General features: G+C 44.4%; 2 protein-coding genes across 2 annotated transcripts in view; one reads left to right on the top strand and one right to left on the bottom strand.

Moving 5' to 3' along the window:
* Positions 1-2,805, top strand: part of OGFOD1 (2-oxoglutarate and iron-dependent oxygenase domain containing 1) — a gene marked incomplete at its 5' end in the record, with an annotated part of 9,405 nt that extends 6,600 nt beyond the window's left edge. The window contains 3 exons of the mRNA XM_009708870.1: positions 1,051-1,173; positions 1,981-2,039; positions 2,602-2,805. Of these exons, the coding sequence (XP_009707172.1) occupies positions 1,051-1,173; positions 1,981-2,039; positions 2,602-2,763 (344 nt within the window). The remainder of the gene's footprint in view (positions 1-1,050; positions 1,174-1,980; positions 2,040-2,601) is intronic.
* Positions 2,806-8,311: 5,506 nt separating this feature from the next.
* On the bottom strand, positions 8,312-22,670 carry BBS2 (Bardet-Biedl syndrome 2; the record flags this gene model as incomplete). The annotated part of the gene is made up of 13 exons (XM_009708869.1): positions 8,312-8,557; positions 9,216-9,364; positions 10,071-10,183; positions 10,664-10,801; positions 11,298-11,429; positions 12,308-12,437; positions 13,452-13,623; positions 14,199-14,343; positions 15,147-15,286; positions 17,232-17,367; positions 18,661-18,747; positions 19,663-19,767; positions 22,593-22,670. Coding segments are annotated over 13 exons (1,632 nt in total), but the record flags the coding sequence as incomplete, so codon positions are not given.
* Between the last annotated feature and the right edge of the window lie 424 nt (positions 22,671-23,094).

The raw sequence follows: 23,094 nt of genomic DNA, 5'->3' as shown, positions 1-23,094 counted from the left end.
GGGTGTGGAGTTAATTAATTGCCTGATAATCTTTTGCCAGTAGTTACATGGTTTCTACATCCACATACTCCTGCTTCATATAAAGCAGATTCTTGTATGAGACATCAAATCAAAAGGAAAAAAAAGTGAACAGATCAGAAGTAAAGATAATGTCAGAATTAGAAAACTGATACCTAAAACTAGGATCAACCTTTCAGAAAATGCTGCCAGCCTAAATAACCACTTAGTTGTCAGCAATGAGATACCACTGCTATCAAAGAATAGATTAATTTTGGATTCGTGGATTGGTGCTGTTTATTTAAAACAGTAGCCTTGAAGTTTAAGGGCAGAATTTTTGAAAATGCTCATCTTGCACCAAGTCAGGCAAGTTAGTGGACACTGGAATAAAAGGTAATAAAAAAAAATGCCAAGTCCAACTGAAAATCCCATGAGAACACTTACCTGGTACAAACGCTTTGTTTTTCCAGTTTCCACAGCTAGTCACTTCGCCTCTTCTATCTACCACGTTCCCACTGTGTGATTTTAAATTCACATATAAGGAGGGCATAGTTTGGGGCTGCATGGATTAAAAACTGAGCTAGACGCATGAGAAAAGAAAGGCTTCCCCAAATTCTGACATACCTCCTGGGATGACACACCGAGAGTGAGTTCAGAGCAATATCCTTCTTCACTGAAGCTTCTGGTAGTTTCGGTGTACTTCCAGAACAGATTGCTGGCTTTTGGGGTTCAGAGCTCTACTGTAAAATCCAGGGGATAACAGAACAAAAAAGCAAGAACTGGTTAAACCAAAGCACATCGTAACTTGGACCTGTCAAAGAGCAAATCCTGGCCCCATTCCTCCACGTTGTTCAAAGCGCATAACTTAGAGCCACCTTTAGAAGAGAAGTTAACGTGAGATCTGTGGTTTTAACTTTTTCTTCCCTTTACGCCTTGCTGGGGCGGGCAAAAAGAGCTTCAGCGTGGCGTGACGGTGCAGGGGCTTGTCCCCGACATGCCTTGAGTTCAGCAAGCGGCAGCCATTGTACTACTTCAGTGTTTTCCCTCTCCTAGGCTCAGGTGCCCCTGTGTGTGCAGGGGAGCTGAGGCGCTGGACCCACAGGCACTATACCCTAGTCCACGACACTCAAGCAACAGAATTTGCTCTCGACCTGCTCTTCTTCTGTGGCTGTGAGGGTAAGCAGACAAGAGAGAGATGTTCGACTCTCCTTAGAAGGTTTGCGTAAAGGAAGGACTTCTGAATTCTCAGCAGGGCTACAATAGCCAAAATTTCCTACTTAGAAGGGCTCCATGGACCTTATCCTAGTCCTCGCTTCTGCTTAAGCCCTGTAGTCCTTGCACAAAGATTTGGGATGATGGCCTTGGGATCAGCTTCCACCTTTCCTGCTGGAGCCAGGAGGTGGCGCCTGGGCAGAGGGAAAGGCTGTGTCTCCCAGACCTTCCCTCTCAGGAAGCGGTGGCTCTGGGTATGGTGGAGGGTCAGGTGGCCAGAATACCCAAAGTCTTCCATTTCATCCCTTCCCTCATCAAAAGTATCACTGCGCCTCCAAATCACAAAGCCCAAGGTTTTCAAAAGTTATTTTAGGCATGGCTGGGCATTTTAGGTTGATCACTAGTCAGATAGTGGTGAAAACAAAAATCTGCACATAAGCGTTTTGGAGTAGGTGAGCCCAGAATGCACAGCTGAAACCACCTGGCACATGCTGGTCATTATACTGAAATCGTTTTGCATATCTGCTAAGGTAAAACTGCTCTGCATGGGAGGAGCAGAGAGCTAAGCAACCTTAAATGGCCTGTCTGTGCTAAAACACAAATCCAGTACATTTGCTTCAAGTTGTTTCTGAACAGAGTTTAAAAACTGGGGCCCATCCTGTATCCAGTAACTGGGAGGAGTGGGGTGGAAAAACAGCATCTCGGGGAAGGCCGTATGGAGCCTGGATGACAGCGTTGAACTTTCTAAGAATCTTTCTTTTCCATTTTAAGACTGGGATCCAGAATATGGTGGCTTTACTTCCTACATCGCTAAAGGTGAAGATGAAGAGGTAAGGACCTCAGTTGCTAGCTGCAAATTAAATAAAATTGTTTCAGGTGGAGAAATATAATTACACTCTTGTCACAATGCTAACACAATCCTGAGGGTGCTCAATACCTCACTGGAGCCTTCCTGCCTGAATTACCGCTCGGGGCACAGCTTTGGCTTCACCTTCAAGAGGCTGGCGTTCACCGTAAAGCTTAAGACTCAGGCCCTGATAGTGCCGCCTGCCACCGGCACCTGGTGGCGTTTGGGAAGCCCCAGAGGGGCCCAAGGCCTTAGCAGAGATGATGCTTTTCCAGGGAAGTGCTGTTTACAGGGTCACATTCAGTATCGGTACTAGCAACAGTGCTGAGCAGTCATACTAATAAGAAGTCCAGAATCCCTTACTGCATAATAAATGTTTCAAGGTTGAGGGGTATTAAAATGAAAATAGTGCCACGGTTTATTTTCTAACACCAGACCTTTGTTCTGACTAGCTTTTGAAACTGTTTTGGTTGTTTTCTTCCTCAGAATGATATCAAAGCCATTTTTGTGAAACTCATTTCCTCCCTTACTTTCGTGTCTTCCAGCTGTTGACAGTGAATCCAGAGGACAACTGCTTGGCCTTAGTTTATAGAGACAAAGAAACTATGAAGTTTGTGAAATACATCAATCATCGCAGCTTGGCACACCTGAACAAGCATCCGAACAGAACAGGATTTTGGGATTTTTCCTTTGTTTATTATGAGTGATGGTGCAGAGCGTGACCACAGTCACACAGAAAATGGTGGTGGGCAGGTTTCTGTCCAGGCCTTCAGGTGGGACCTGTCTAAGCCCAGACAAATGTTACTGACGGTAACTTCATCGTGCTGTATATGAGCTGTACCCTACCAGGGGGGGTCCCAGTAACTTTTTGTAACTGTACAAATGGAAATCCAGTCTTCTCCTGAGTCCCCTGTAACATGCACTCTCGACTGCTTTTAATACTATGTGGAGGGGGTCATCGTCACATGACTCTGTCAGCTTTCCAGCTGTTCTCTCATGGAAATAGCTTCGGTGGCATGCATCACTAACCTGTCAGGGTGAAAAATTACAATTGTACATTGCCCTGAGCTGATGACTGGTTTTATTTTAAAAAAAATAAATAAAAAGAAATAGGTCAGTTAAATGCTTCAAACAGTGGTTGGGCAAGTTTTATTACAAAATACCCAAGACGTTTTCTGGGGCTTAACTGTGTTCAGTGTTTGTAGAGGCAGAAATAAAGGAGCTGCCATAGGAAATATGAGGTTTTTCCAGCTGCACAACTCTGTGGAGTTGGGAAGGAAGACAGTGAGGCTATAAAGCTGCTGGCACTGAGAAGGACCTGGCACTGTAACAAGGAGCAGGACTTTATTATGCTAAATGCTGTGCAGACAGACCCAGATGCAGCCCTTTCTCCAAAGAATTTACAAGTTAAACAGAGAAGAGACCTGCTCCTGCATACGCTACTTGTGTGGGTACGCGGACGGCTCCCCACTTGGGATGTGACAGAGTTGTGGCTCCAGCCTCAGAACAGGGGCGGTGGGCTGGTGGTAACTCACCTCTTCCTGGCTTCTCATCCACGGGCAGCAACAGGAGGGTCACCAACAGCGTGGCCTCATGTTCACTTTGTCCTGGGGTCTGCTGGGCTCCCATGTGGCTTCTGTCACTGGAGATCAGCTCCGATCGTTCCAAGTAGCAGATATCCAGGTCCTGTGGCAACCAGTACAAGAAAGGGCAGTGGTCTTGGTGCGATGCCTCCCCCCGGCACAGCCTTTCAGCCCTGCTCGCCTGCCCCACGTTCACTGCAAGCAGGACTGTGCCAGATTCTCACCTCTGGGGTGTCCAGCCCCCTAAGAGCTGCTGCTGCAGAGCTGCGCTGGTTGCTTCAGGAGGCAGCCAGACTGCCCAACACCTTGCTGCAGGCTTGGCTCTGGCCTGCACCTGCTTGCCTGAAACATTTTTTTGGCAATGAAGAGACACAGGTGTATTTTCAGCTCTTCCAAGGCAGAGTGTGCAGGTTGTGGGCTTGCAGTGAGCTGGGGAGAGCAGGCACATTTAATTCCTCCTGCCTTTCCTGGGGTGGGAGAAGGTAACTTTGGATTAGAGTCTGCTGCTTCTCCAGTTTCAGGCCTGTCGTTGAAGACCACAGCAGCGGTGTAAAACCACAGCTGGCAGCAGAGGAACAGTAAGCTCAAAGCAAGGCTAGCTGTGTCGGTACATGAGTACTCTGCAGCTTTCGCAGAGCAGGACATACTTTAGGCGTGCCTTCGTGAAAATAGAGGAGCAACAACCTTCAGTTGTGATCCCAACACACAAGGTTCGAAAAACGAACCACTGAAGTCTGAAGCTGCTGCCATTGCTTCCCAAGTGAACAGTGTTTCAGCCCCCACCACTGTCAGAGCAAGGGGACAGCCCAGCCATGTAAAGAGGGATGTGCAGGACTATAGTTCCAGTCCCGGACTATGAGCAGCTGCTCGGTTCTGGCTATGCCCTCCTGGGAAGCTGGAAGGTGGTTGTGCCAAGCTGCTATTGCGGGATCTACACCATCTTACTCATATTCTGACTCGTCTCCTTAAGCTGGCTTCTCTGTGCACTGCCAAGACTTTCTTGCTTGGTTTTAATCTTGCTTTGCTACTTACAAAGACAAGGAGATGAAGCTAGAAACAAATCCTGAAGAGAGGATGGGACTCTCTTTGTGATTTATTGGTTTCTGAGGCACTCTGATGCCTATCAAGGCAGCAGCTCTTCTTGGGGAGCAAGCAGTTCTTATTCTGAGCTGCTCCAGTAGAAAGAGAAAAGTAATGGAGGTTTCAAGGAGGGGGGGGCAAAATTATTTGGGTAGTTTTGAACAAAGGTGAAAGATACCACAGCTCTTCACAGCATAGCTGGCTAGGAAAAGTTGGGAGTAAATTAATTAATGAAATAAAGTTACTCATTCTACTATATCGTGCGCCAACAAGTGTGCTTGGTAGATCTTGGAACAGCCTCCCAGGAAACAGGGAAGAAGCTGGGCTCTCTGAAGCTTACTGCTTTTTAATAAAAAATAATACACTAGAGGGCATACCGGCCTCTACCTGAGCAAGCCCGTATCTCTCTGATCCCACAAGGAACCACCCTTCTGCCTCCGGTGACCAAGATGAAGGAATTTAAGAAGCCAAATCTGCAGCTAGCATTCAAACATTTAAAAATCAACATGTCTCTGCTCTCTCACCTGTCCTGTTAGGTCCCAAAAGCCAAAGGCAGCCCCACGCATGGCTGGCGCTGCAGGTACAGGGGAAAGACTCCACTCACCGACATTTCAAATACCATGAGCTACTGGGGGAAGAGGGGTCTTCGTTTAAACTGCGCCGATAATGTCAGCCCTCTCTATAGATGCTCTTGCTGGATACAAATCTGTACTTACAATTAGGTGTAGCTGCTTATAAAGTACTCTGATCGTTCTGGAAAGTAATATAAATATGAAATATATACACACACCCGTAAAATAAGTAAGCAAGACAATATAGAAAAACAGGATTGAGAACAGCAAGTGAAGAGAGTTATGGAGCGTGAGCAACAGAGAACCGAAACTTCATACCAGGCAAGACGGGCTCCTGCAAACGTTGGATGAGCTCGGCTGTATGAGGATGCACGTTTCCCACCAGCTGGCTGCACCTCCAAAGCCTGGCATTTGAGGCAGGGTACCAGCAGCTTTTGGTTACTGAAGTAATTGAGTTACTGAGTTGTTCAAGTACTTCACAACAAGTATTTTGAGATTTGGTGGTTATCAGTTTGCCAAGTAGCTGAAACAGGAACAATTCAATACGGAGTGAGATAAAACAGTTTAGCTGTAGACCTGAGTGAAGGAGTGGTTTTGGCATTAATAAACATGCAGCAAAGAAGTTCTGATGGGCTATTCAGTGAATTAGTATTAATTAAGATGAGGAGCGATCCACGAGAATTGGAGAAACAGGGGCTAAAATCAGATAACCTGTTGTTAAGTGTCAGTTCCAATTGTTTTGGCTTTTTTAAACTCCAAACTGGAACTTGAATTAGGACATTGACAAATCACTGCTATACAGATCCCTCTTCAGCAGGCACTGATCCAGCACGGTACTTCTGCAGTGTGTTTCCCAAGCACCAAAGGGGCCGTGTGAGGAAGGCTCTAGCCCAAACTGAAGTTTCAGGCAGGCACTAAAGTGCTGCAGCAGGGCATGACAGCAGTCTAGACCCAATCCCTAGTGCATGTACCAAGGCATGGTGCCATCTAAGTAGCCTTGTCCATGAATTTTTAGCAACATGCAGCTCTAACTAGTGTGGTTTCAGAGATTATTATTATTATTATTCAGAGGTACTTGACCAGCAGCTTAACCCCTCCCGTACCCGAGAATGGGATCACTATGCGTTAGCCCTGGGCTGAATCGTACCAGTGGGGACTGTTGGCCGCTGATCTCCTGGTGCAGGTTCAGCTTATGTCGGCTTGCGGCTGCACGCCAGCCAAGGGCTGCTTTATTTCAACAGGCGACCGCAAACCTGGTTATCACTTCAGCTTACGGGATGTGGGTTTTACATTTGGCAAAGATAAAAGTTGTTTTTACGGAAAAAATAAATAAGAAATTTGTTGTCAGAAACTTAGCTGGGGGAAATCAGCCTTATCAGAGGTCTGGGCTGTGACCGAAGGACTGACCTCACTGCCAAGAGCAAAACAGAGCTGGGGCTGGAAGTGCCTGCTGTGGAGCCCTGAAAAATCAGGCTGATGGGAAAGCTGCTTTCTGATCAGAGCCACTCTCTTATCATTCAATGGACTACCTAAATGTAAGTAAGCAAGCATTAGGATTTTGAACATAAAGAACAAGAGGTTGAAACAGTGGGAACAGGTACAGCAGGTGGCAGAAAGCCCAGCACTTACGCCAGGAGACTGTTCCATAATCAAGTCGTAAAGCTCACTTGCTTAGAACAGCATGGGTGGCTTACCACCCTCTTACCAAGGAGCTGGATTTGACTAACAACCAGGTTCTTAAAAAGATTCAAATGAGCTCCTGCTGCAGATTTGAAGGGACAGACATCTGTGCTTTTGGCAGCGCAGTTTTCCATATTGAAGGGGCCGAAGCAGCGGCAAGGGGCCATTTTGGGGATTAAAATGCAATGCAAGAATTACATTCCCCATTCAACCGGTTGCACGCTCGCCGGTTGCTCTGTAACAAATGGCAGGCTGCTGGCTTTAATTCAGCGGTGGCAAGTAACAGACAGACCGGTTACAGCACGCGAATACTCCTGACAACCCCAAGAAGCTACCCAAGAACTTCATTTCACCACGGTGGACTGCCTCCTCCCTGCCCGCGCTGCAAACACCGATCCATACAGTCGTAGGCGTGATGAATGGCACAGCAGCTAGCAGCACTGAGGCCCGACCTCCAGCCTGTGCAGGATATTTTTAGCTTCTAGAAGAAATTTGCTTTGGCAAAGGTTCTAAAAATATCTTTAGATCTAAGATAGAGCCTTACTGCAATATTTTAATCCAGTTCTAAGAGATCCCACAATTAATAAACAGCTTTGAGCCAAGAGCCAAGAGATTTTTCAATACCTTCTCCTTTTGATCCCATTAAGTACTGCCAGCTCCTCGTAAGCATGCGCCAAGCCTGGGCGTGTGGTTTCTTTTTGTTATTCCCGAGATGCACCCTTGCCCACCTCAGTATGTGCAGTTTTTTCCAGCAGTAGCACAGAACCAGTTGCTGGAAGCAAAACTTCCTGCAATCCAGGTGTGGGGAGAGTGTTGGATGTGAAACAGACCACTTCCTACCTGCGTGGATTGTGGAACCGGATGGCTTTCAAAGATCTTCTGGCTTAAAAGCCAGCAAGGAGATGTTATCCCTTTGGTGCTTCTAATACACTGAACTGCAGTTTACCTAGAAAGCAGCACATCCCTGCAATGAAACCCGGGATTCTCCAACTCAGAGAGTTGAAGTGCTTACCGCGCACAGAGACTACGCAGCAAAACCAGAAAAGTGGTTGGCTTTTTGGTTGGGTTTGCTTTTTTTTTTCCCCAACAAATAAACTTAACCATATGCACCTCCCCAACTAAATCAGAACAAAAGCAGTCAAACCAGTCTATGTTTTAATGGAAAAGGCTGATGCCTTAACTACAAAATATATTATAATACATAAATAAGTTACTGTAAAAAAAATAACTATTCCAAGGTTATACCTCTGTCTTGCATAAATACCACACCTGCACTTAAACTCAGATGCTTTCTTCACAAAGCTTTAGCCTGCATAGTAACATTTCTCTCCTGATGGCTCAACTAAAATGCTACCTTTGCAATTATTTCACCCCACAGTGGAGTAGGGGACTAAATTGACCACTTGTCGGTACTGGTCCGTTATCTGCCCGCTGCATGCAAACACTGCCCCTGTGCAACTGCTGCTCCTCCCAGTCCTTTTAAGAAGAGGCTGTTCCCACACGCATTATCCTGAACAGCATGTTAAAGTTGTTGCTTCGTATTGCATCCCGACAAGCACTGATCACTTGTGTTTTAGGTTTGCCGACTGTAAAGAGAAGAAAGAAAAAAAAGAGGAAAGAAAATAAAAACCACTTAAGTTACCAAGTAAGAAACTGATAAAAGTACTCATTTGATCCAGTCTCAAAATTTAAGGGTTTCTTTCCAATATTTTTTAACATATGGTGAAATGCCACCTTTTTAATATGTAAATGAAATCCTTTCTTTAAAGAATTGTCTGTAGGTCTACTACAGGAGAGCTTAAAGGACTTGTTGGAAGAGGAATGCTATAAATAGACAAAACAATACCTCCCTTCCCCAAAGGCCTACAGAACTAATAACATAGATAAACAGCCTGCTTAAGTTGATAAGTTGGGTTTTTTTAAAGCAGAATTATAAATTAAGAACTGAAACACTGTTTTTTAAATTGTGTTCAACAAACCTAGCAATTTCTATACTATCCAGAAAGCTGGAAACTGCTTTGAACTGTTCTTGCTAAAACTGCGATCCCAGATTATACTAGACACTCAGAGTTGACTGTCACAGGTAATTGGCTATGACTGAAAAATGAAAGATTACTTATATTAATTTATTTTCAGGCCAAAAAGCCTCAAGTCACTTAACTAACCCAGGTGGCCTCCAAGACACATCTTATCTGCCTCACTGGGGTCCAAGACTTCCCGTTCCCTCCAAACACACACACTTACCACGTAACCGCCCAGCCCTCTGGATTGCCTGATTCACAGCTTTCAGATTATTCAATAGCTCTGTGTGATTGTTGCAACGAATTTTATATTGATTGATTAAATCTCTGTTAAGATCATACAGCTCGATGTACCGTGTCTTCATGTTTTTCCTGGGGGAACAATCAGTCCAGTTATTTGCATCTCTGGGGACAAGAAAGTCATTCCTGGTTTGCCAATATAAAGGTGCAGCGATACATGGTTGTCAGGCTACCACGGGTACCCGTGTGTCTGCCAGCTATAAGACAACAGACTCGTCTAGACATGGTGGTTATACTCATTATTATACTGAAAAAAATGGTCTATTTTTGCAGTTACTTTATCCAGCAACCCAAGAGGAGATGCTGCTTTCCCCAGTGAAAGTAACGCTGCTCTGCAGTAGCTCAGACCTCTTTACTGCTGCTCTCGACAGTAAAGAGAGGACATTAGCAAAACAGAGCAAATCAGAGTGAAAAAACTGACACCTAAAATTTCTTTCCTGGTGTTCTCAAAAGTTCACAGACAACTTTTACTGCCTTCTTCCCTTAATGTACCTTTTCTAATCTATCTCACCATCTCGAGGTTGATTCACCCCACGGGCTCCATACAAAGCCCTTACTCTTGCCCTTTTGCCTTCCCGAGACTGGTTTTCCACCTAAAGAACAAGACAAGACTCAAAGAGAGCTCACAGTGGGATCAGCAAAGGTACCGACTCTACATCGAGTCATAACTAGGTAACTTCTATATCACAGAAATGTTTTTCTGTGCTCTTTCCTGCCTGAAAAGCAAAGACTGGCCATTCTAAACCCCAAACGCGCAAGCTAAGCAGCAATTGCTCACATGTCTCCCAGGAGTCGTGCGTCTTCCGCCTGAACCAGCATGCTGCGGATGAGGTTGGAGTGTTCAGCCATGTCGGCAGTGAGCCTCTGATTCACCGCGTGGTGTTCATCCACCTGTCCAAGGCAAACAGTCATGAGAAAGTGCCCCTGGCACTCTGGGCATACAGGTAATTGCTCAAGCTAAATCTTGGCCTGTTGTAATAGGAAATAACATCCCAACTTAACCTACCAGCATCCCTGGGACCATTCTCCTTCCCTTCACGCCTTGGCTGCCAGAGCAGTACCTTCTCTCCCTTCTCTCCCAGACAGGAGTGATCAGGCTGAGATACACCTTACGCCCTGACCCAAACCCACAGCTTGGTCTCCCAGACAATACATTTACATTATTCTAAACAGTCAACTGCTGGGGACCAAGGGCCTGTTCTACAGAGCAAAGAATAAACACAAAGTTGGGGGTGTCCCTTTAGGCAGAATATACAGCAAGACATCGCTGGCTGATTTCCACAAAGAAGACAAAGCAGTTTAGAGATCTTCTCACACAAATGCCCCACGACTGCTTAGCTGCCAATTTAGAAATGCCCGATGACTCCTCACCTTGACCAAAACCTTCCGCAGCTCCTCAAAGTACGCAGGGAAATCTGCTTCCACCTGCAAATCTTCGATGGCCAGAAAGGAGGCCATTGACTGGATAATGTCACCAGCTAGATCAATATCATCCGTGTTGATGGAAATCTGTCAGAAAGGAAATCAAGCACTTCAGCCCTCTTCCATGTCAAAACAGTTACCCAGGCTCAAAGCAGTTCATTCTATCAAAGAGGCAAAATCGTTGCATGTGCAAGCTCTAGGCTCTAAGTAGATAAGGAGACACTGATTGCAAAGGGGTTTTTATTCAGCCTGGGGCAAAGTGGCATCTGTGCATACACGACCAGTGCAAAAGGTACAGGCAGCCTTTGGGCCTCTAATTATGGCTCCCTGAAACCACTCTGTGTGGGAACAAATGCCTTCCTACAGATCTGTAGGCTAAGTGGTTTTCTTCATTAACTGGCCCTGGAATTTTACCCACTAACAGTAAACAGACCAAAAAGCTTCCAAAACCATCCCTAAAACATGAGTACTTCCTCTGCCTGTTCAGTCCTCCTTCATTTTCACTGTCTGATGTTGGCACCACCCTTAAGTTTCACCAGAGTATAATTAAACGGGTGTTTCCCTTGTCCATGAAGTTACTCACCTCTCCGCCGGGCTTGATTTTGATGCAGAGCTGACCTGCATTACGAAGGGAAGTGAAGCAAACCTGAAAGGGAGCAGTCTGAAACTCTGCATCCTCTGGTAGCAAGAAGTTCTGATTCAGCCACATAATGATCTTGCAAAAAACAAAATGAAGAGCATCAGCCATCACCTGTATGGAAAGCCTGGGGAACCACGCAATGTCCCCATATGTGATGCATACCAGGGCGCTCTGTTCAAGGTACCTTGGAAATTTCATTCACTAAATTTCATCCCCTAAACCCACATCATGAACTTATTAGAACGGGGACAGTTGACTCCCTGCTCCAAAGCTGAATATTTGTAAGAAAATCAAATCCAACAACCAGAGATCACAGCCCAAGGTCAAAACAGAATCCCAGGCCTGGAGACTGGAGAAAGCTGGGAAGCAAGGCTTGATTCTACTGCACGAATTTAAAGGAAAGTTTTGTTTCATCTTGGTTTTTGCCTTGGCCATTTAATGCAGTAAAGGTCATGTAAATATGGCAGAGCCCTACAGTTATGAGGGAAATGACCAGCTCTTATTACTGCCATCCCACAATTCAGATCTTTTGGAACCAAAGCTACAGCACTGCTGCTCATCCATTACGAATCTGAGCCATTATCTGGGCACTGTACTGCCTTCTTCCTGTTCTCCGCTCATTTGCAAAATTCATCACTCACTATAGGCTCCTGCCGCTGGCATTCCATCAGTTGTCACATAACAAAGATAATATCTGAAACGCCTCATGATCTCAGGCCATTAGTCCCTGCAGGAATTCCTGAAGCAGGGAATGCCTCAATTGAGGCATCTTTTAGAGAAGGAGGAATAAAAAAAAAGCACTGAGTCAAGGTGTAATACACAGGGTCCAAAGGTCAGTGCAGTTCACTGCATAATTTTTCCTTTGCTCTCGGAAATCTCAAGCTAATTGCAAACCCTCCCCCTGCAGTATCCGTACACAGGACCGGGAAATAGGAAGCAGAGCAGAAACTCACCCTTTGCGGTCTCTCATTTGTTGTACAGTTAACAAAGCTCAGCAGCTCCGTGGCTGAGTCCGGGCTGCTCAGGGCATACATTGAAAAACGGGGAAGCTGTCTTGTCAACTCAAATACATGGAACTGTGTGCTGGAAGCAATGCAAAGGAAAAACAGAGACAGTTACTAACATATCAGGGATTCTTCTATTGCAACGGTTCCCGTTTCTTTGTTAGCTGGCTACTGACATCAGCAGCTTCCAGCTATGTAATCAGCTGCTTACCATTTCCCAGAAAAAACACTGGAACTTGGAAATTCCAGGCTTATCACGTCACAAGGTTGAATGATTCCTCCTCGTTGCTTACATTTTCCATAATCCTTCCAATGATATCTCTAGGCTAACATTTACGATTTTGCTATGTGAATGGATACTTTCTTTACAGGTTCAGTGAAGTCTTATTAAAAGCAATAATAAAGACAAATACAGAAAACAAAAAGGGAAATCAGTCCCACACATTCTTTCTGCACTGGTTGGCTAGCTCCCAAAATATACCTCCCTGTTCAGGGAAAGGATGCCACTTCTTGGAGCACTGCCAGTTCTGGGAGACGTGAGCAGGGAGAAAGTTGTTTTCAAGTGTGTATGAAGAGACATTTTATTTCTATGGGAAACTGGAAAAGCATTGCCTTGAAATCAGGCACATCCTATTTTCTACCCACCCTGAAGACAAATGGGTTCAGGGTCACTTTGTAGCTTAAAAGACACCACTTCTTCCAGAGCAGCCACCACGCAGGGCCTGGAGAGGCAGCCGCTTAGAGTGGGCAGCCTGGATACAGCCTCTACCTCTCTTGATTCCCTCCAGAAACCCACAATAAGGCATCCTCTGGACAAGAAATGCTCACTGTTCCCCTAAATGCAGGGCAGGAGCACAGCAAGTCGCAATGACTCCAGAGCATTTAGACTTTGTCTGGAGAAGAGCTCAGCATCACAGGTGCAATAGTGTTTTTAAGAAAGTATTCCAGCTCTCCTTCCAGTAACACAGAGAAGTGGGGCACCAGGGAATTAACGGTGCCCTTCCCACAGGACAAGCATGAAGCCACATCATGGCTGTTTCCTGGTCAGGCAGTTAGCTCTGGAGAACAGGAGAGATCACAACACAAAACTCACCTGTTCCTGTAACCCACAAAGGCTTTGATGTGCAAATCCACAGGGACATCTTTGGGTGGAGTAAGGGGAACACGAACACAGCCCGAGAGGTTCTGGAGACTGGGGTGTACCACGTGGCTCTCTCCTTCAAATATGCCCTCAGCAAAGATCAGCACAGCACGGATGACTGTGTCTTAGCAACAGGAAGAAAAAGCAGTTCCTAAATTAACAGCTGTCCTCTGGCAATAAACCACTGCTGTCTTCAGAATTAAGCACAGTCAACTCTACATCCCTCCTCTGAACTGTTAAGATATTCCAGATGACCAGCGCTACCACACTGGGACCTGACTGCATCCTCAGCACACCTGGTGCTAGGCGAATTTGCTATCTTGGGGTAGTTCCAGTTTTGCATATAACGCCAGCTGAGGTCCAGCTGCATTCATGCAACACCCTCACTAACACGGTTGTAGGTTAATGCTTAGAGTCAACACAAGGAGCCTTGCAGGGATCACCAAGACTCGTTTCGTCCAAGTTAAATGTTAATTCCCTTGGAAAATAACACATAACAGAAACAAATTCCATCAAACTCCTCTCCCCTCAGACCTATCAAAGGAACACTGCTTCATTCAAAACTCTGTGAAAGGAAAGCAACCACAGAGGGGAAATTACAGACAATAAAGGAGACAGGCAAATCATCAGCTAAATATAACTAAATGTTTGCATGAATTTACATGAAATGAATGTCAGTCATTGCAGGTTACCACTCACCATTTGTGGTGGAAATACACAGCTCCACGTGGGCAGACTGGCTGTCAGAGCCCAGATTAACTGAGAGGGCTGTCTGGAGCTGAGTATTTGCTGGAATCACACCTCCCTGTCCATCAGCTTCCTTTAACTGTGCGTTGTGTTCAGCCTGTCGCAAAACACATACCCTTCAGTATCAGAATTTCAAGTTTTTCATTCAAGCAACCTAGAAAACATATGCCCAAGTCAGTTCTCTCTTCTTGCAGGAGAAGGTAGTACTACAGCAATTCCCAGACACTTCACATTGCTATGAATAGTGGCTGGATTAGGCACGGAGCCGTGGACACTTGTGCTACAATTGGTTCAAGTGCTTTATTGTCAATGAAGCTCAGCTCTGTACCCAAACCTTTATTCAGAAAAGCACTTAACGTATTCAATTTTAAGCACGAGCTTATATAATTCCATGCTTTTGCTATGGTGGGCATTTACTGTTCAAATATGAGTATGCTCTTTCCTCAGACTATTTTTCAAAGCTCTTTCTTTCTGCACCTTCACCATCAAGCCACAAGCCTGCTTCCTACACCCTGGCAGTGTTCCCAGTCCTCACCCAATTTCCTGATCCTCTCACACAGTCCTCTCTGACCCCCAAGTTGGTTTATGCATTGAAAATTACAATTTGCAGTCATAAGCCAAAGCACAGGGCTCAACAGAATGCAGCTCCAAACACAACTGCTCCAGCAAGCCGAAGGAGCAAGGAAAACATTACTTATTAAAACACAAAAAGCAAATTCTGAACTTGCACAAGGAGCAAGCCAGATGCAGAAGCAGGAATCCCCAGTCGATAATCTCGCTGCATCCTAATAGGTTACATCTATGACTTGTCTGGACTGTCCCATGACCGCCTCCCAGATTACTCCAGATTTGTAGCAATAGGAAGGTGTGTTTTGGCCCTACACATTGTTTAAGTAGTACCTTTGCATTTTCTTCATAATTTCTTAATTCCAGTAGCAGATTTTGTTTCTTTTGACTAAGTTCTCGGATCAGATCCTGCTCAGCACTTGTATCCATGAGGTTTCCTTTCATCTCCTCACCTCCTGGCAGATAGCCTCGGACTGTACAGAAACAAAACATAGCCAATTTCAGCAAAGCCTTTCACAGCCCCCCCAAAACTTCAGCTTCTGTAACAAGTAACCCCCTTGTACCACCTCAGCAGCAGACACTGATTCTGGTCTCTGGCTGGTACCATTCAGCTGGAAACCTGAGTGTTGACTTACACCCACAGGGGTCCTGACTTTCTTGGTGAGTAGGATAAGAGAACTACACATTTAAAAAAAGAAAAAGTGAATTTCCAACTTGTCTTTAAGCTGTCTTCACCTGACCAGACAAGTGCAGTGCCCGGTTCTTTTGTAAGAGGATTCCCACTGCAATCATTCTTTCAGATGCTTAGGCAAGTTTGCAATTATGCAAAATTAATAGAACGTGTACCTGGATTTCTAGAGCTGGTCAGAGGAGTTGTTACTGTCTGGAAGTGACTGTAAGTCACTGTCAATCAGCCAGTAAACAAGATTTATCCACATTAGGTTTTCCCCAAATCAAGGGATAGTTCACTTCAAGGGGTAAGACCTGTTTCCCAGGAGCCCAGCGGAGCACAGAGTTATGGAAATATCTCCAACTGCCTGTGGAGACAGAAGAGCTGAACGGAGGAGACAAAGACACTTGCTATAAACTTCTGGTTTGCTCTAGGGCTCTGTGCTCTGATTGCAGCTGACAACGAAAGCCAGGGACAAAAATCTTATACCTGTGAAGAATATGCTGCCTGACTGTGTAACCCCCATGAAAAGTTGCAGGGAACTTGAAAAGCATTCAGCATGCACACTGTTCTCCAACAAAAGGACTCGCTTTATTATTTCTGTGTGACTCATTCATTTAAAATGAGAGCAAGACAGAAAACACACTGAAACACAGAAGAACACCTCCCATGAAAGGATGCTGGCCCCAAACAGAACTCTAATGACATGGACTATGAGAATGCATTGTCCATATAACCCCCATCAACCGGGCTATTGCTACTTAGTAATGCCTAAAGGCTCCTGCCTGAAGGGATCCCCACTGTGCCAGGATTTGTTTAGGACTGATCCATCAGAAAAGGATGATCACGTTCAGTGATATTAACCTACACAGCTCTGCTACGGCAAGGTGTCTTCAGAACTGCGTACGATGCTCCCCTTCTGTAAGCTTGGGAAAAAGGTTTATACACTGAAGCCCAGGCACAGCAAATCCCTGCAGCCTGTGACTAAGACAGACAGCAAAACACTGTGTTATTTAACAAGGACAGGCTTTTGTTCCAAATGAGTTGTGCCAGACCTGCTTGTCTCGGGCCACTGACGCCAAGCAGCCGGATAATCACATCAGTGTCTTTCCTGGAGCCACCCCTGCAAATTCATGCTGAGCTTATTTAAATCATCTGTGACTGTATTTGTTTCCACTCACAGTAACCAGGTCTAATTTCTTGAATGCATGGTGGGATAAATCCACCAGCTCTCCAGTCTCAGGATAGCATTTTCCAGGGAAAAAAGCACTGTTAACATGTATAATTTCTAATATAAAAACAATTCATCTTTAGAAGAAAACCAAAACACACACACTCTTAGCTCTCTAAACATCTTTACCCACTGTAAAGCGACCAAAGAATAATCACATATAGGAAAAAAGATTTCCTATACATTCATCTATAATAATGTTGCCTGAAGAACCACAATCTGTACTGAATGTACTTATCTCTGCATTATTAGGATGGGACTTCTTCCGTTAGGCAAATGAATTTTGATGACTTCTTGGATCATAATGAAACATATGCCGACTATCACGGAGAAGGTAATATTCAAAATCCCATTTGCAGATAGCCTAACTCAAAATTCCCTTAACTTTGCATAAAGGAAAGGGAACTGGGCACGCAAAAATGCCTATGGAACTGAAACAACGTTTAGCTAATCTGAGGTGATGCAAAGCACCCGATATTATTGTGTATTAAATTAATATCCTGAACAAGGCTCTTACCTTCACCATCAACTGAACAGCAGATTAACTGGGTGCTCCCATCCATTCTGTAATCCCCTTCCACCACTCCTGCAATGGAGGAAGCAAAGTTGTCCTTAAAGATGACCTCCCCAGTTCGGTCACTGCGTGCATCAACCTGGAACAGCAAGAGTTCCAAGGCAAAGCATGAACAGAAAAGCTAACTCCAAAATATAATGTCATGCCATATTCTGAGCTGTTAACCGAGAGCCAGCTCTGCTCACAAAACTGCAGGTGAACTTGCAGCTCTGCTGATCAGAACACCACACGTGAAAAAAATACCATCAAGAAATGACCTCTAGACAGACCTAGCTAGAAGGAACTGCTCTTCAAGGATGCTTCCCTAAGTTACAAACAAGAGGAAGGAAAGAAGGGCAAGTTTGCACCGGGAAAGTTACGCACACGTGAACGCAGCAACGATGGGACTAAGTCAGAAGAAATAACCTTAATGCAGTATTTACAACCTCTCCTCTTAGCTGCAGCCCTTGTGTGGTGAACTATTTTTATACACAAATACCACGACCTTTAATTATCTTTCATTGGAGAACAACAGCGAGGGGGGCTCAGTTCCGCACAGCGCCTTTTCCAAAGCACGGGACCCAGCATTACTCTTTCTAGGAGCTAGGGACTGCTTCAGACCAACAAGCAGGGTAGAGATTGCCAGTGGAAAAGAACAGAAAAAGGAGTAAAGCAAGAAGAGGTTCTCTCTTTAACAATGTTACACACCTAATCCGACATAAGTTACGACACATCTGGGCTCTAGACTGCCAGCTTGATATGAAGTTAATTAAATTCCCCCAGGCTAATGAGAGTAATGAGAGGTGTGAAGAAAAAAGCATAGCTTTACAAAAACAACTGGCAAGCTGTGTCCAGGAGAGATTTGGCAGCTAGAACAGTCACTTCTGGCAAAGGGGAATACCAAGCAACAGGCTTAAGAGACTAAGACTGAGCTGTATAGAATGCCTTTTACATAAAATTAAATAATGCTTGCTTAATCCTGCCATAGTAAAGACTGACGCTGCTCTCTTGTTACATAACCACCGAGTCTTCCTTGTAGTTTGAGAACATTCAGGAAACATCGCAGAGGATTATTAGCACGTCCTCAAGACAGAGCTGAAAAGAGACATTCGAGAGCTGTAGGATGTGGCATATGATCTCTGCTACCATAGAAACAACCTACCACACCTTAGCAATTGACTCTGAGCTAAGCAGAGGAAGCAGCTTTTCTCTGATCTTGCACTTGGCACAGAATTCACCAGTCAAACTAGGTTTACTGCAATAGTTCTTCAGCGCTCAGTTTTCAACAGTGTTTTTAATTTTTTTGGCTGTTCTCCTTCAGATAATTTAACAGCTTTGTTCAAACACAGCTTCTAGATTTACAGCTCCTCATTTCTCCTCTGTATAAACTCACCTTCCCGTTGGACCAGCCAGTGATCAGCTCGCACACACCATCAGAGTTCAGGTCAAACGCATGGATGCTCATTGCGTGGTTTTTAGACTGAGGACCGAAACCAAAGAACAAATTAAGCCTGGGTATGATTTCTAAATTGCACATGCAAGACACTGGAGTATGAGGCCACAGAGATTACAGAAAGGAATACAAAAATGTCTCTTAACAGGAAGATTGAGCATCGCTATCTAAGGTCACACACAGCCGAAATCTTAGCCCTTGCATTACAAATCTACTCCAGTGCTCTCAAAGGACCTGATCTTTGTTTTAAATACATTTTCATCTAAGCACATGATTAGAACTCACAAAAACAAAATGTAAACAGCCAAATTCTCTAGGGAAAAACAAATAATCAGGGTTTCAAGATTGTCATAAAATGAGACCGCTAAGGAAAGCCATAAGCCTCTTCCTGCTACCTCCAAAGGAATCCTTTCTCTTACTACTATCAAATAGACTGTTCCAATCTGTGTTATATTAAGAATACTAAAATGAGTATCAGGAAAGGATCTTGCCAATATGATTTGCTGCAGCAGCAAATTGGTCTTGATGAGAAAAATTAGCTTCAAACATAGACAATGCGAGATTAATTCAGTCTCTGAAAAATAGTTTATTGATTCAACAATATAGCCAGAGGCATTTTCTAACAGCGAACTCAAATTTCTCTGTCGCTTAAACAACACTGCAAAGCTGAAGCACCCCTACTTGTACGGTTTTATCAGTGTTGTTTAAGACATCACCAACAGCCCCAAAAAGCCCTGAGGTACTGACATGGTATTCATTTTGCATATATCTATAAAAATAAGTAGATTTTGTAAGAATAGAATTACTTTAAGTTCTATGCTCAGCAGAAAACTTGAAATTCATCTAAGGAGTCAGCGTAACATCAGAACGACCTGAGATTAGGTACCAAATCTCCTAGCAGCCTTCAAGCTTTCCGTGATGCTATTCCAACGTTGGACTAACCTTAATCCGCCAGTAGCGGGCTGTCTTGTCGTAAACTCCAACCGTCCCATTAGAAAGAGCATAGCCAAACCGACTGCCGTACATGGGGCTAAGTGCAGTAATAGTCTTGCGGGGGGAAAGGAGGGAGAGAGAGGATACAGGAGTGAAAACTTTGTTCTCTGTTGCTTGAAGACATCAGACTATACAATCTCGCCATCATATGAACTGTACAATACTTAAATGGTAAGTCTATTGTAGGAAGCATTAAAGTACTCAAGTAACTATTTTTAAAGATTAGTTTGAAATCACCAAAGGCCTTGCAGGATTTCCTTACACAAGCTGCATTGCAAGCGTTAAGATACACTTCAGCAAAGACTGCAGAATTGCCTTCAAACCGTGTACTTTGACCAACTATTTCCTACCACAAGCAGCAATGCAACTGCTCATAGGATTCTTGTGCTCATCAGTCCTAACATGTTATCACTGAAAACCTACTCCAAACACACAACATTCCTTAAGCTTCAGGAGCCGAGGACACCAAAGAATTCAACTTTACATGGGCTGGGAAAGCCCTAGAGATATTATTGGCAGAAAATCTTTGCCCAAGATTAGAGAGATAAAAATTAACAGCTCCCACAGACTTCTTTGGAACACCAGTAGAACATCAGGCTAGGTATTACCTGAGCTAACAGCTCCAGGGAAAGACCCGAGAGTCATAACTCAGCCTGCTTCTCACTCCTTTTAAGACCCGTTACCTTACAATTCTTCACGGAGCTAAGGCTCTCAGTGCTTGGAAATGCAGGTTTTTCCACGCACTAAGACTAGAGATTTTAATGTCAGGAGGAACAACTGCAATCATCTGTCTGGTCTTCTGTACAATGTAGCACAGGAGATTTCCTTAAATTAAATCCTTCACCAACTTCTTAATTAAACTCAGCTGACTCTGCTTGCTCCTTGATTTTTTTTTACCATAAAAGACTGGTTCCAAACCCTTTATCCTTCCCTCTCATGATCTTCTCCAAAGCCTTTCCGAAGTATCAAAACCCTCTAAATTGCAAGCACCCAGTAGGGATAAAAGACGTCAGCAACAGTCAGAAACTGAGAAAGGTTGCGATACTCCCTTTGTACCCGATTGTCCATTCATAAATTCAAGAATCACAACAGCCTACCGCTTCAGTTTCACCAGAGTAAGTAAACACAGAAAATGCAAACTATTCAAGTCTTCCAAAACAAGCACAACTTATAAAGCCTCTGTTCCCTGAATGTGCCTTCCTAAATGTCCTGGTTCTGGTTGGGATAGAGCTAATTTTCTTCGTAGTAGCTGGTATGGGGGGCTTGGTTTGGATGTGTGCTGAAAACAGTGTTGATAATGCACAGAGGTTTTTGTTGTTGCTGAGCAGGGCTTACACAGAGCCAAGGCTTTTTCTGCTCCTCACCCCACCCCACCAGCGAGGAGGCTGGGGGGGGCACAAGGACTTGGGAAGGGACACAGCTGGGACAGCTGACCCCAACAGACCAGAGATATTCCCTACCATATGGTGTCATGCTCAGTATATAAACTAGTGGGAAGAAGGAGGAAGGGGGCTGACGTTCAGAGTGATGGCGTTTGTCTTCCCGAGTCACCATTAATGCACGATGGAGCCCTGCTTTCCCAGAGATGGCTGAACACCTGCCTGCCCATGGGAAGTCGGGAATGAATCCATTGTTTTGCTTTGCTTGCGCGTGTGGCTTTTGCTCTACCTATTAAACTGTCTTTACCTCAACCCACAAGTTTGCTCACTTTTTATTTCCAATTCTCTGCCCCATCCCACCAGAAAGGAGTGAGTGAGCGGCCATGTGGGGTTTAGCTGCTGACTGGGGTTAAACCACAACACTAAAAAGAAAGGTTTAGGTGCAGCTGTGGCCTTTTAAATTAGAACGGTAGGACTGTAACAGGCCTCCTAAGGCTCCGCAGGTATGAATTTAAAACAGTTCTACTGTGGATCTAGAATAAATCACACATAAGCATGATGGACCTTTAGCTTCCCTTTAACTAGGAATCACAACATGACTCTAGACTGGCTGCTGTACAGGCAGCAGAACATATTATAGGTCCAGTTCTAATTCTAGCTACAGCAACAGCTCCCTTTCCTACAACGCTGACCGGATTTGCCTTTCATAGCTCTTCATAAGTGGTTTATTAGCTAACTAAGCCTTTTAGTCTCAACTGGAGCAGCAGGGAGACCTCAGATCTTTAGGGACAAAGGTCTGTAACATGCCTTTAAGACCCTTCTGGGTCCAGGGTAGTGTAAGAAGGCTAAGAAAATTCCTAAATGCAATGATAAGGGTATGTTACTCCCTTCCGAGCAGTCAAAATTTAACAGTGGGGAGCTTCTCTCAGTTCTTAAGCTAAAGAGCAACTCCCACACCTTTTAATTATCCCTCTGTAAACCTATCTGCCCCACACTTTACTTTCGGCACTGTAGCCCTGTTTATACAGCCAGCGTGTAACTCCAGTTGCAATAGGAACCTCCATTTTTGCCTGGGCAACCCACTTCTACTCTGCCATGCACTGTCTGGATACACACAGGGGCACGGTACTTCATCACGATTGTGTCAACGCATTTGAGGAAAACTGCAGAAGACACCCTTTTGCTCAGAAGGCACTAAGAGCTTCAATCACAATCCAGTAACCTTAATCACCTTCGGATAGGGCCCTGACTTTCAGTCAAGACATAGTTACTGTTCTCAATCTGGTGAAAGGTTTGTAAATAAACAAAGCAAAAAACCCCGTGGGTAATGAAAGACGTTCTTAAACTCTAACTTTTGCAGTTCTAGCAGAATAGATACTGTGCCAAACAGTTAAGTAACTATTTAACTACACAATAAATTTGAACCAGAGAAGCTTTACGGTACACAATACTTTCAGCTCCATCAGCAGTTACAATAAACATTAGCTAGACTTAACTTACCTCTGTCTCTGACATTTCTGCCACGATCTCATCTTCTTTAAATACCCTGATGTCAAAATCTTCAGAGCCAACAAGAAGCTAGGGAAGAAAAAAAAAAAATAAAGTCTACCTTAAAAATAGTTACTCAAGCTAAGGAAATAAAAAGGACATTCTCCAGAACTCAGAGGGCAAATAAATATTCCAAGTCCAGCAATGGAGAGGTTTTAACAGCTTTATGAAAAGTTGACAGAGGTTACCTTTTGTTCCACTGGCAAGACAAGATTTCAGAAATCTCCTGCTGATCAAGTATTAGTTACAGATTTTTTTTGTCAAGCTAGACTCTACAAAAGCATAGTAAAATATCTGGGGTAGGAATGAGAAAATATACTTTGGAACATCAGGGCTATGCTCTTTTCTTACTGTAAAAGATTCAGTCTTATAATTCCTAACTGCAATTACACACATCAAAAATATTACGTTGCCTGTGTTGGAGCAGGAGACCTGCAGCTCAGTTCTGACTTGT

The sequence above is a fragment of the Cariama cristata genome, unplaced genomic scaffold (genome assembly GCF_000690535.1).
Source record: "Cariama cristata isolate BGI_N322 unplaced genomic scaffold, ASM69053v1 scaffold6351, whole genome shotgun sequence".
Taxonomy (NCBI): Eukaryota; Metazoa; Chordata; class Aves; order Cariamiformes; family Cariamidae; genus Cariama; species Cariama cristata.
This window is presented reverse-complemented; position numbering and strand designations above follow the sequence as displayed.